Source organism: Chlorocebus sabaeus, chromosome 21 (genome assembly GCF_047675955.1).
Source record: "Chlorocebus sabaeus isolate Y175 chromosome 21, mChlSab1.0.hap1, whole genome shotgun sequence".
NCBI lineage: Eukaryota > Metazoa > Chordata > Mammalia > Primates > Cercopithecidae > Chlorocebus > Chlorocebus sabaeus.
In genome coordinates, this window is record NC_132924.1 from 16,717,992 (window position 1) to 16,731,239 (window position 13,248).

A 13,248-nucleotide genomic window follows, 5' to 3' on the forward strand; every position below is an offset into this window, starting at 1 on the left:
GCCACCGTGCCCAGCCAAAGTAATTATTAACTCCACAGAAAATAAAACGCTGTGCAGGAAGTAAAATTAATCAAGTCCATATACAGACCTCGGATACATTTTGTTTGGGCTATCCCGCACTTTATTTTGTAATTAAACACCACTATTTAAAAATCAGGAAAATTGCACATAAAAATCCAGAATTTTAGACTTAAAAAAAAAAAAATTGCTAGGTCTAGATAAACTGCCTGCATTTACTCAAGAACAGCTTCAAGTGCAGCTGCAAGTGGGCGCTCTGGAGTTCCCCAGTCTCCACTCACTCGCCCTCCCACACCCCACATGCCTCAGCATTGCCTATCCCACTCCACCAGCCCAGTCTTTCACCGCCCTAGGAGCTCTCCTACGCCTACGCAAGCTGGGAAGGATCGCGGGACAGCATGGACAACAAACGGTCGTCTCCCGCACTCCGTATGAGGATTAGGTACTGGTCGCGGGGCAACCGAAGCCTTTCTTCCTATCACCTAACGCTCCACTGGAGCCCTCAGCAAAGACGGTACCCGCCGAAAAGGTGTGGCCGGAAGCTGGAGACGTGGCTTCCGGACGGGCGGTGCGAGGCTCGCCTCGTTTCCGCCGGCGCTCCGAGTGACGTAGGAAGCGCGCCGCGCACCTCATGTTTCCGGGGACAGTTAGGGCGCCGGATGGAGGTCAGCGGTGGTTCTGGCGGCATAGGTCTTGTGGCACGGGGAGAAGGGGCGGCTGGGCGTGGGTTTCGAGGCGTGGCTGGGAAGGTGTCAGGGGTCCTGGGATGCGGTGAACCTGGGGAGCAGGCTGGGACGCGGTGGGATGCGGTATGCCTGGCCGTCCGCTCGTTCCGTGCTGGCTTGCCAGTGCGCACGCTTCCTCTCTCATCTAGCTCGCGCGGCCGGGCCTGGAAGACGCCGCCCCTGTTGACCGTCCATGACCCCAGCGAGCCAGTTTTCGTGACTTAGTGCAAGTTGTTTTCTCTCTGCATTTTAGAACTAAAGTTTTGGATTGCTGTTTGCCTAAACCCAAGTCCGGTTCCTGGGCTTCCGTTTACTCCGGTAAACTGCTCTTAGGGCTCTTAAAAAGTCGGAAAGGAGGCTCGGCGCAGTGAATCACTTGAGGTCATGGTGAAACCCCGTCTCTACTGAAAATACAAACATTAGCCAGGTGTGGTGGCGCAGGCCTGTAATCCCAGCTACTTGGGAGGCTGAGGCAGGAGAATCGCTTGAATCCGGGAGGGGGAGGTTGTAGTGAGCCAAGGTCGCGCCATTGCACTCCAGCCGGGGCGACAGAGTGAGACTGCGTCTCGAAAAAAAAGATTTCTCCACTGTACTTAGGCTCAGAAAGTGGTAGATGTTGCGTTTGGGCAAATACTCCGACTGAGATCGCTCTCTTTTTTTTTTTTTTTTTTTCTTTAAGTGGAGTTAGACTAAGCTTTTTACAGCTGCAGTAATCCCCTCGTAAAAATAAATGTGCTGGCCATATACCAAGTTCCAGGAAGTGGAGAAAGTTCAAACGTACATTCTGCTTTGGCAGAAATGAGGCCCAGGTGAACGTTTTAGCTTGCCCTTGTCACGTGTCTTGCCTGGGTCATTTAATCGCTGTAGGGAGCTAGAGTAGCTAATAGATTTTTTTTTTTTTTTTTTTTTTTTTTTGAGACTGAGTCTCGCTCTGTCGCCCAGTCTGGAGTGCAGTGGCGCAATCTCGGCTTACTGTAAGCTCTGTTTTCTGGGTTCACGCCATTCTCCTGCCTCAGCCTCTCGAGTAGCTGGGAGTGCAGGTGCCCGCCAGCATGCCCGGCTAATTTTTTTGCATTTCTAGTAGAGACGGGGTTTCACCGTGTTAGCCAGGATGGCCTCGATCTCCTGACCTCATGATCTGCCCGCCTCAGCCTCCCAAAGTGCTGTGATTAGTGATAACAGGCGTGAGCCACCGCCCCCGGCCGATAGAATTGTTAAAAGCAACATGACGGCAATATGTAACACATTGCTGGAGATGGCAACATTGAGTTTGGCCTTGGAAGGATGAGATGTGTTTTAAAGGGCCTGATTGCGGGAGGAGACCCGGGTAACAAGTCCTGTAAGGTGGGGTGGAAGTGCAAGGCCTGTTTAAAATGGGGCCTTGTGTTGTTGGGAGGCAGAAAAAGGGCTAAGACTGAGAAAATCATTCTGGGCCATGTTATGAAGTGCTGCTGCTTATTGGTTCAGAGTTTTTGCTGTTAGAAATTTGGTGGGGGGGGAGTTTAGTAGGCTAGTGATGTAATCTACCTTGGTTTCGAGAGGCTCACACCTATGTCTGCAGTGTTAAAATATATCCACAGAGGCTTTGGGAATGTGAATTCTTCCTTTTTTTTTTTTTTGAGATGGAGTCTCACTCTGTCACCCAGGCTGTAGTGCAGTGGTGCAGTTTTGACTCACTGCAACCTCCATCTCTGAGGTTCAAGCAATTCATGTGCCTTAGCCTCCCAGGTAGCCGGGATTACAGGCATGCACCATGATGCCGAGCTAATTTTTGTATTTTTAGTAGAGGTGGAGTTTCACCATGTTGGCCAGGCTGGTCTCAAACTCCTGACCTCAAGTGATCCACCCACCTAGGCCTCCCAAAGTGCTGGGATTACAGGCATGAGCCACCATGCCTGGCCAAGTCCGTAATTCTTTTTTGAGACGGAGTCTTGCTCTGTCACCCAGGCTGGAGTGCAGTGGCCGGATCTCAGCTCCCTACAAGCTCCGCCTCCCGGGTTTAAGCCATTCTCCTGCCTCAGCCTCCCAAGTAGCTGGGACTACAGGCGCCCGCCACCTCGCCCGGCTAGTTTTTTGTATTTTTTAGTAGAGACGCGGTTTCACCGTGTTCACCAGGATGGTCTTGATCTCCTGACCTCGTGATCCGCCCGTCTCGGCCTCCCAAAGTGCTGGGATTACAGGCTTGAGCCACTGCGCCCGGCGCAAGTTCGTAATTCTTAATCCTAGTTACCCTTGAAATTAAAAAAAAAAAAAAAAATGCTATCTGGGTCCTGTCTGCAGAGATGCCATCATTTAGGAGACCTTGGGCAGGACCTGGGAATCTGAATTGTTGAACCACATCCTAGGTGATTTCAAATTACAAGCAGGATGAAAACCTTCCCACCCAGGCTGTAATGCTCCTGAGTTTTGATATTTGGTGGCATTCTGTACTGAAACAAAAATCTTGTGAGATTTTTGCTTCAGAAAATACTATCACATGCCTATGGATTGTCAAGAAAGACTTAGTCTGATTTTAGAGATAGGGTGGCTTTGACTCTATTTCATTTGTCAAGTTTGTGAGTCAGGAACTGCCCCTGTAGTAGCCCCTTCTCTCTCCTTTTTCTTTTCAGGGTTTGGAATCAGTTGCTAGGAGTCTTGTCTCTCTGCCACCCAGGACATTATGGCAGCTCACCTGGTAAAGCGATGCACATGCCTCCTGAGAGAAGCTGCTCGTCAGGCCCCTGCCATGGCTCCAGTTGGCCGACTGAGACTTGCCAGGGTAGCCCATAAGACTCTGACTTCCTCAGCCACCTCACCCATTTCCCACTTCCCAGGTTCCTTGGTGGAGCTGGTGGAGAAGGAACAAGCGTTTACTCCCTACATAGAGAACCAGGTGGACCGTCTCATCAAGAAGGCCTCGAGGCCAGAGGAGCTCCTGGAGCTCCTTGGTGGCAGTCACCACTTGGACAACAATCATGCGGCCCTAGTACTTATCCGGCTCTCTCACTTGCTGTCTGAGAAGCCAGAAGACAAAGCCTTGCTTATACAGGATGCCCGCTTTCAGCAACTTCTCTGTCTGCTCAACAGTCAGGTGGGTGCCGGAGTGTTGTCTGAGAGCATGGACAAGAGGAAAACAGCCAGAAATGCTGGGGTCCACAGCAGCCAGTGCTTACCAAACATAGACAGGGGCCCTGCATGTCTTGTGGTATTTTTTATTTTTTTATAAATTTCAAAATGTTTTATTGTGCTTTCTCTTTGTTTATCCTTATGAGAGCCCTGTTAGGTAAATATTGCTATGCTTGTCTTACAGACAGACAGCCGAGACGCTTAGTAATAGAAGCATGGGAGGCGAGCCTGGTTCTCAGTTCTCTGGGTGCTTTCCCCCTCACCGTATAGTCTGGACTTGTATTGCTCTCTGCCAGTGTCTGACTGATGGCAAGGCACTGTTCTTGAAGCCAAAGGAGATGCAGCATAAGCGATGGAAGGTCCTTGAAACTTGAGACAGACGTGGGCATGATCTAGCCATGTTCAGACCCTCCCTCCGAGGATGACCATGGAGAGAGGCAACAAGACCCATTTGTGTGGCACTGAGCAGGGCAGATTTCAGTCTGCTCACTGTGAGGGACTCCCTTCTTAGAGAGTCTTCCCCAGGGCTCCATGTACAAAAACAGGAGTACAGACTCCTGCTGTGGCTAAGCTGGCCCTAACTCCCTGGTCTGCTTTGGAAGGGAGGTGCTGGGGCACTGAAACCATGTTTCCGGTTGTCAGGTGTAATGAAGAGAAAGGCACTATCCAAGGAAGGAGTTAAGTATGTATATATTTGCATGTGTCGTGTGGACTGGGGTTACAGTACATACTTATTTCTTGCTGGGGATATAATTCATAAAATGAACTTAGTTAGGCCCCGTTGTTATTTGGCTATAATTCTAATTGCTGTTTATTGACTCTTTACTCACATGTGATTTAAGAAAGTCTTATGATGTAAGACTGAACATTGTAACAAAATTATAAGGCAAGTATATGTAATGTAATAACAGCTTTCTTTTCAAAGATTTTCCTGCTGTCCATGAAACTAGAAGGTAGACACCCAGATCTTCTGTAAGATTAGAATTTACTCCAGTACTTTCTCCCTCCTCCCCAGCCCTTCAGACAGCGGCTTCTCTGTTCCCAGGTCACCTCCTTGAAAGTGCGGTTTCTGCTCCCCATTCATAAGTGAAAAGACTGAACCTGAGGGTTCAGTGTTGAGGGACTTGGCCCAGGAAAGGACGGAGCTACACTTGTTTTACCATCTGCTCTCTTCCGCGAGGATGGAGTCAGGGCTCTAGAGCCACCCATGTTGACAGTCTGGGCCCTGTGGACACAGTACCTGAATAGCAGTTACCCTCTTCAGAAACAGCAGGCACCAGCAGAGAGGGTGGGCTGTGGTGCAGGTTCAGATCCAGAACTATGTAGAAATAAGTTCACCTTTGTTTACCTGTGCAGCGGGGCTGATGGTTCTCATGGGATGTTGGTGTCTCATAAGGGTTCACAAAGAGAAAGATGCCTGGCATTTAGTAAGAACCTGTTCAGAGGTGCTGCTGGTAGCAGCAGCAGCTTGGTCATCCCCAGGAGGCCTCTGCATTTGGGTGCTTAGTGATACCAGGGGTCTTTTTACCCATATGTCAGAGGCTCTCCTGCAAACCTTTGTGCCCAGGGTGCTCCTCCTTTTGCAGGCAGTTGAGAGTCTGGTGTGCTTGGGTGCCACGTCCCTGGAGGATAAAGATGGTGGTTCACTGCCTAATGCTCTGCAGGGATTCCTGCTTATTGCAGCAGTTGCATTCCTAAGAAACTTCACATTGCCAGAAACTGTGAGGTTGGTTTGTTAGAGAACAGTTTAGGGGTTGGAGCTTCTCTGACTCAAAAACAAATTATTTTACTGGAGAAAAGCCAGTGTTTTTTGTTTTCTTTATTTTTGTTTTGTTTTGTTTGAGACGGAGTCCCACTCTGTCACCCAGGCTGGAGTGCAGTGGCACGGTCTCAGCTCACTGCAGCCTCCATCTTCTAGGTTCAAGTGATCTTCCCACCTCAGCCTCCTGAGTAGCTGGGACTACAGGCGTGTGCCACCACACTTGGCTAATTTTTGTATTTTTAGTAGGCACAGGATTTCACCATGTTGACTAGGCTGATCTCAAATTCCTGACTTCAGGTGATCTGCCTGGCCCAAGTTTTTAATACCTAAAACTTTTCATGTTATTGCAAGTAAAAGTCATGAATGATAACAAAACTGATCTTAGCAAGCCTAAGTGCCACCTTCTCTAACCATCAGGTCACATCCATCAGGCTCAACTTTTTCTCTGACCTCTTGTATTGACTTGACAGCTTTACTTGCAGCTCAAGTATGCGTGCCCACCACCCAGAGCTGTAGCCAGGACCATGTAAAAGAGTGTGGTCTCTGTTTAATCAACTACATTATGTCAAAGCTTCATTGGGGAAACTTGGAGAATTTCTCTTGCCCCTCATAGTTCTTGCTTGCAAGCAATTGCAAATGATCTCAGCCACCTTGAGCAGAAATGTGCTATTTATTGTAACCTAGAGGATCAGGCTCAGAGGTGTACCCTTAGATCTGGCCAGTGCCTGAGGGGAGCTCCTGCTCTGCTGGTACTTGGCAGCCATGTCAAATTCAGTGCCTGCCCTGCCCATGGTAGCCACTGGCCCAGAAGGCTGCCACAGAAACACTGTGACTCATGGGCCCTGTTCCTGTGTCCCAGGCTCAGGGATAAATTTGGTTACAGACACCAGGCGTCTAGGCCTCGAGGCTGAGCAAGGCTGTGAGGAGCAGCAAGGCACCCTGGCCCTGTTACAACAGAGTAGGGAACTGATACTGTCTTCTCTGAAGAGTTGTAGTAAATGCACGTGAAACAAGGTTCAGAGAAGGGGCCTCCAGCTCACACACAGGACTGACAGTGCCACATTACTTCTCCTGTGTCCTTTCCCTGCCTAGATAACCTCGGTCTGGCATGGTACCCTCTCGAGGCTGCTGCGGAGCCTCTATGCTCTGGGCATCCCCAGGACCTCCAAGGAGCTGCAGTCAGTGGAGCAGGAGGTCCGCTGGCGCATGCGGAAGCTCAAGTACAAGCACCTGGCCTTCCTGGCAGACTCCTGTGCCACCCTCTCACAGGAACAGCACTCCCAGGAGCTGCTGACTGAGCTTCTCATGCACCTGGAAAGGCGCTGGACAGAAATTGAAGATGGCCGCACATTAGTGACCATCATGATGAAAGTGGGACACCTCTCGGAGCCACTGATGAACCGCCTGGAAGACAAGGTACTGGGCCTGAAAGCAGGTGGCACCCAGCCTGCCTCCCCTCGGCTTTGGACTTGTTCTTTGGGTGATAGTTGTCTGCAGAGGGGTGCATTGTGTGCACTGGGATCAGAGCCCCGGGAGCTTCTGTCTGGAGCCTCAGGCATCACATGGGGTAGGACCAGAGTGCTCGGAGCTGCAACAGGTGGTTGCCCTGTGGCTGCATTCATCAAGCACCACTTGCTCCTCCCAACACAGGCGCTTCCCTGATTGCACCTTTATCTTCCCCCCAAACCCCATCACAGCACAGTCTTGAGAAGAGAGCATGGCAGGCAGCTCCTAAAGTAACACAGGTACTGCCCAGGCCTGGTTTCTGGCTAGAATTCTCCTGGAGATGTGTTAACCCCTATCAGCTGTAGCCCTGCAGTCAAGTCAAATTCAGTGCCCGTTCCTGTCATAGCGGGGGCTGGCCCAGATGGCTGCCACAGCAAGCTCCACAGCTCATGGGCCCTGGGTCGCCTACCCTGGGACCTGGGGATAGTTTGGCTGTGGACACTACTCCAGGTCCAGGGGTTCCCTGGGGTGGATGAGGAGGCAGGCCCTGCACAGTGGTCCTGTGTTTAGTCAGCTCAGGCCCAGTTGCTGTCTCACAGGGGCTGCACTGGATGGGACCATGGGACCCCTGCCCCCAGCTGGTCCCTGCCACCCCAGGCCATTGAGCTGACCTCTGCGCGGCTGTGGTTGACAGTGCCTGGAGTTGGTGGAGCAGTTTGGCCCCGATGAGCTGCGGAAGGTGCTGGTAACGCTGGCAGCTCAGAGCCGGCGGTCCGTGCCCTTGCTGCGGGCCATCTCCTACCACCTGGTGCAGAAGCCGTTCTCTCTGACGAAAAGTGTGCTCTTGGACCTGGCCTACGCCTATGGTGAGCCCTTTGGACAGAACAGTGGAGAGAGGGGAGCTCTGGCCCTGCAGATACCTGCAGCCATGTCAAATTCAGTGCCTGTCCTATGCATGGTAGGCACTGGCCCAGAAGGCTGCCACAGAAACACTGTGACTCATGGGCCCTGTTCCTGGGTCCCAGGCTCAGGGATAAATTTGGTTACAGACATCAAGCAGCGAGACCTCGAGGCTGAGGTGGGGTGGGGCTGGTGGGATTGCTGACCCTCCCCAGCTAAACCCTGTGATCTGCTCTGTCCCAAAGGCAAACTTGGCTTTCACCAGACCCAGGTGTCCCAGCGCCTGGCTGCCGACCTGCTGTCCCTCATGCCCAGCCTGACTTCTGGTGAGGTGGCCCGCTGTGCCAAGTCCTTCGCCTTGCTCAAGTGGCTCAACCTGCCCCTGTATGAGGCCTTTGCCCAGGTGAGCCAGGGCCTAGCCCCAACTCAGAGAAACTGGCTTCCTGGCCATCTGCTGGGAACCATTGCCTTAGTCGAGAAAGCAAAGCCAGTCTGAAAATGCCCACTTGTGGGGGCAAATACATACTTCTTGCATTTTGGCTTATTTTGAAAGGGCTGCTATTCAGTTCTCAAAAAAGTGTTTGAGAACTGTTTCCTCTGTTCTTTCACTGACCATCATAAGTGCTTCCATCCATTTTGGGGTAGCTGTAGCAGGTAGCAGCATGGCTGGTGAGGCTGAGAATCCACTCAGAACTGTCTCCTGAATCACTGATCCCCCCCGCCAAAGTGGAACTGTACAGAAAGATGACACCTGGATTTTCGTTTATGTGTGACCTGTCTAAACTAAGTTTACTGGTTGGAGAATATTTCTAAAGCCCTTACCGGAAAGAAGCAGTTTCTAAGTGTCCCAAGCTTCTGTGGGTAGTTGCTGCCAGGCGAAGGAGGATCTGGGCCTGTGTAAGTTCTTCTCTGTGCCCAGCACAGCTCATGGGCCCCGGATGGAGGGTCCTCCCATTGCTGCTGGCCACACAGGCTCCCCTCAGACTCAGAGCTGGGCAGGAGGACAGCGTGCTGGGCAGAGAGCTTATTCTGTCCATCTGCTATTTCTGACCTATCCAGCATGTCCTGAACAGAGCGCAGGACATCACCGTGCCTCACCTATGCAGCATACTTCTGGCTTTTGCGCGTCTGAACTTCCATCCAGACCAAGAGGATCAGTTTTTCAGCCTGGTACGGCCTCTGGACTCCCACTGCTTGACGTTTACCCTCCCCTGCAACTAATTGTTCATGAACTGTCCTCCCAAGATCAGCTCCGGCTGGGCAGAGGGGGAGGGGCCGCTATATGTGGCATGGGAGGGCAGGGGGAGCTGGCTGGGGCCAGGCATCCTAGGGATCACTGAGAACAAACATGAAATCCTGCTGTCTCGCTGACTGCCCTGCCAGGCAACGCTGGGGGGTCCTGCCTCTGGTGCTCCTTTTAATGCCCTGTTGATGCTCAGAAGCTCCAGTGGGCCTTCATGCTATGTGCCCCAGCTCAGGGTAGGAGGGGGAGCCTTGTTTATGAAGACTTCAGGACAGCCACAGAGGCCAGCAGGCCACATGTGACCCCAGGCTCCCTGGGATTCCATCAGGGGTTTACCTGGTACAGTCCTGAGAACAACCAGCCAGGGGCTGGGAGCACTTCACCTCTTGGATGTTCTCATCTCTTAGAGGACCAGAGATTCCTCCTCCCTTTTCCCAGGTACTCACTTGGAGACATGGGAGAAGGGATTTTGTTCCCTGCCGGTAGGTTGGTTGTAGTAAACCTAATCAAATGCCAGTATTCAGCAGCACTCTTCCTGCTGTCCAGAGTGATCTTGGGGCATGAGGAAGATTCCTCGTACCTTCAAGCCCAGGATTGCTCCAGACCTCACCAAGGGCCGGGGTTCTGCCTCTTATTCCCCAGTAGCCTCCTCTGGCCTCATCCCAACCAGGCCAAGACCACATCTTGGACTGTGACTCACCCATGGCTATTTGCAGCCCCTAAGGAGAGCCTGCTTTCTCCACCACACCCTATCCTTAACCAGGTACATGAGAAGCTGGGGTCAGAGCTGCCAGGCCTGGAGCCAGCCCTGCAGGTGGACCTGGTGTGGGCCTTGTGTGTGCTGCAGCAGGCACGGGAAGCAGAGCTGCAAGCCGTCCTCCACCCTGAATTTCACATCCAATTTCTAGGTGAGCCCCTTGCCCCTAGTACTACTGGAACTGGGGAACTGCCTGGTCTTGTCTGCCTAGTGCCATGTGAGGATTTGGGGCAGATGGAGGCCAGGGCTGTCACTCCCCCTCCCATCCCCTCCCTGTGGGTGGCCAGCAGACTGTAACTCTGCTGCCTCCTGACCCAGAGAACTGGGCTGGGACTGGGTGTAGGGGTGCTACTGCCCTCTCATCCAGGGTCTCCCCATCTCTGGCCCTTAGAGCCACCTCCCTTTTTCTCCTTGTTCCCTAGGGGGCAAGTCTCAGAAGGATCAGAACACCTTCCAGAAGCTGCTCCACATCAACGCCACCGCCATGCTGGAGCACCCCGAGTACTCAGGTCCCCTTCTGCCAGCCTCGGCTGTGGCCCCTAGGCCCTCAGCCCTTGACAGGAAGGTGACCCCCCTGCAAAAGGAGCTGCAGGAGACACTGAAGGGGCTGCTGGGGAGCGCCGACAGGGGGAGCCTCGAGGTGGCCACGCAGTATGGCTGGGTGCTGGGTGAGGGCTCCCCCTGGTTGTCACAGGGCCTGGCACTGCCTGAGTCTAACAGGACTCTTCTAACCCACCCCCTCTGCAGTAAGAACTGACCTAGGGAGCTGTAGGGTGTCAACCTGGGCTCCCCACAATCCCATCTTTGTTCATCCTTCCTGTGGGGGGGTTTCTGAGGGATGTCCCCCAACATGTTCTCATCCCACACTTCTGCCCCAGATGCTGAGGTGCTGCTGGACAGTGACGGCCAGTTTCTGCCCGTAAGGGACTTTGTGGCACCTCATCTTGCCCAGCCAACTGGGAGCCAGCCACCACCTGCAGGGGCTAAGAGGTAGGTGGCCAGGGACCTGTTGGCCATGGCCGCAGTAGAAGCCATGGGGGCACCATGGATGTTGGACTGCATATTCTTTGGTTTCCCTCTTTGCCCTCTGAGGGGCTGGGAGACTGGAAGCATGCCAGCCACCCCTTCTTCCTTCCAGACTAGCTTTCCTGCGGTGGGAGTTCCCCAACTTCAACACCCGAAGTAAGGACTTGTTGGGTCGCTTTGTTCTGGCCCGGCGACACATACTGGCTGCAGGCTTCCTGATAGTGGACGTGAGTACCTCTGTGCAGGTGGTCACTGCACAGGGAGAATCCCCAACCCCCACTAGAGAGGAGATCAGGTGGAACTGAGCCAGCGGGTATAGACACATGCCCTGCCTGTGGCCCCGGGCCTCTCCCAGGAGCCCAGGGAAGGAGTTTACTGTGGATTCTAGGTGCTCCAGCCTCCCCTCTAACCTTCCCAGCATCTCACCCCGTGGGTGAACCCAAAAAGGCAACCAAACCTGCTCATTCAGCTTAAGAGATGGGCAGGGTAGGGCCCATTCACAGATGAGCAGCTCGAAGCCCAGGAGGCTGCACAGCTGTTGGGGCTCTGAGTGTAGCAGCTCTGCCCCCTTGGTCAGAGCCTGTTGTCAGGAAAAGTAGGACCAGTGGGACTGGCAGGAGCAGAAAGATGCAGGTTCTGGGCCTGACTCTGGGTTCATGCCTGGGAGACCTTAGCTAAGATCAAAGGGGGCCACCTTCCCTGGAAAGCGCCAGTGAATGAATATGTGGCTTCATGAGCCACACAAGCGTTCTGTTTTCTTCTTTGGGTTGTTGCGAGATTTTTAACTGTTTAAAATGTAGAAGCCCTTCTTGGGCCTCCGAGTAGTGTGCAGACCTCTCCAGCACTGACAGTGCTAGCGCCTCTGCCCACCCGCACCACCTGCAGTTCATGGGCTCTGCCTTGAAGACTTGGAGGCCAAGGGGCAGGTGTGCAGAGCTGTTGGTCACCAGAGATGTTGGGTGAGGGGTCAGTGTGAGGACAACAGGCAAGCAGGCAGAGCCACTGGCTGGAAGGGATCTCCTTGCCCATGTGACCTGTCTCCCCTGCCTCCTTCTAGGTCCCATTCTATGAGTGGCTGGAACTCAAGTCTGAATGGCAGAAAGGCGCCTACCTCAAGGACAAGATGCGCAAAGCAGTGGCTGAGGAGCTGGCCAAGTGACTTGTGCCAGCAGCATGGGCCGCATGCCTCTCCGCTGGAGGTCTAGCCGTGGGTGGGCAAGAAGGGTCGCCCTTGAGGACAAACCTCCGTGCAGGACCTTGGCCAGAGTGGGGAGGGTGGCCAGCGGCTCTGAGGGACAGAGCATCCTCTTGTGTGTAATAAATCTTTTAATTTTGGTGTTAGACCCCTGGGGCCTTCCCGGGCTTTGTCACCCTCTGCACTCTCAGCACTTGTCTGTCTGCTTTGGGGAGCAGGGCATGGTTCTCCAGAATCTGCCCTGTGCACTCCCCTGCCATGCCCAGCCCAAGAGGGCTGCTTTCGGGACAGACCTGGGTTGTCACCTGCCTGTCTCTCCCAGCTTCTTCCTTTCGTGTGTGCATATTCACATGTGCCGGCCTCTTGCGTAGGGGTCTCTCTCAGCCCCAGAAGACAGGTGGAGGCCTAGCATTCTGAACCTCCAGGGCAGAGGAGCTTCCCAGGGAAGCTGATTGGAGGTTCAGTGCATGGCTGGGGGTTCTGATGGAGCTGTGGCTACTGAACCACAGCCATCCTGGGAGGCCTTCTCACATCAGTTGTCTCACACTTAGCTGAGTGAAAGGCACCCTGACAGCATGTGGTGACAGGCGCGATGTGAGGGTTGGGTGAGCACTTGGAAGGTGCTGGCTCTGGGAGAGAAGATCCCACTTGACTGACACCATGGCACCAAGAGCCAGATTCCATCGTTGTCTTCACCACCCTGACCAGAGCCTTGTGCTGTCATCTAGGAACTGGCTGCCCAAACCAGGGTCTTGGTGGCCTCCCTGCTGCTGCGGGGGTTACCAGATGCTAGGAGGCAACAAGCTTTCTACCTTCCAGCCTCTCTTCAGAGACACCCATTGGTAGAACCTAACTAAATAGCAGTCAGGGAACTGGGTTGCCTCCAGCCATACAGAATGGAGAGCGGGACAGTGGGGTGGAGCTGAGAGTGGAGAGGCCCACCGCCCCCAGCACTCCAGGCTCCCCACCCTAAGCTGTTTCCCCAAAAAGAACAAGTCTAGTCACTGCTCTGATGGTTGGCCACTCACCCAAGCATTGGGGTAGTTTCTGCTGCCTTCACTGGGCACCATC

The 13,248-nt window shown here is 53.4% G+C and overlaps 1 protein-coding gene and 3 non-coding genes across 9 annotated transcripts; all 4 read left to right on the plus strand.

Moving 5' to 3' along the window:
* Window positions 1-601: 601 nt before the first annotated feature.
* On the plus strand, window positions 602-12,367 carry TBRG4 (transforming growth factor beta regulator 4). Of its 6 annotated transcripts, none has more exons than XM_073008887.1 (12): window positions 649-683; window positions 893-969; window positions 3,353-3,813; window positions 6,703-7,026; window positions 7,751-7,922; window positions 8,202-8,359; window positions 9,016-9,126; window positions 9,963-10,107; window positions 10,379-10,624; window positions 10,835-10,946; window positions 11,095-11,209; window positions 12,040-12,367. In XM_073008887.1, the coding sequence occupies exons 3-12, from the start codon at window positions 3,403-3,405 to the stop codon at window positions 12,139-12,141; spliced, it is 1,896 nt and encodes a 631-aa protein (XP_072864988.1). In that variant the 5' UTR covers window positions 649-683; window positions 893-969; window positions 3,353-3,402; the 3' UTR covers window positions 12,142-12,367. The 6 variants fall into 6 exon arrangements, with proteins under 6 accessions (XP_037844186.1, XP_072864988.1, XP_072864987.1 ...); XM_073008884.1 differs by lacking the exon at window positions 893-969 and adding an exon at window positions 997-1,061 and having other exon boundaries at window positions 669-683; XM_037988258.2 differs by lacking the exon at window positions 893-969 and having other exon boundaries at window positions 602-683.
* LOC119620657 (small nucleolar RNA SNORA5) lies at window positions 6,366-6,499 on the plus strand. The gene has a single exon (XR_005237201.1). It is a non-coding gene; the product is annotated as a small nucleolar RNA SNORA5 (small nucleolar RNA).
* On the plus strand, window positions 7,425-7,560 carry LOC119620658 (small nucleolar RNA SNORA5). The gene has a single exon (XR_005237202.1). It is a non-coding gene; the product is annotated as a small nucleolar RNA SNORA5 (small nucleolar RNA).
* Window positions 7,978-8,111, plus strand: LOC119620656 (small nucleolar RNA SNORA5). The gene has a single exon (XR_005237200.1). It is a non-coding gene; the product is annotated as a small nucleolar RNA SNORA5 (small nucleolar RNA).
* Window positions 12,368-13,248: the final 881 nt, after the last annotated feature.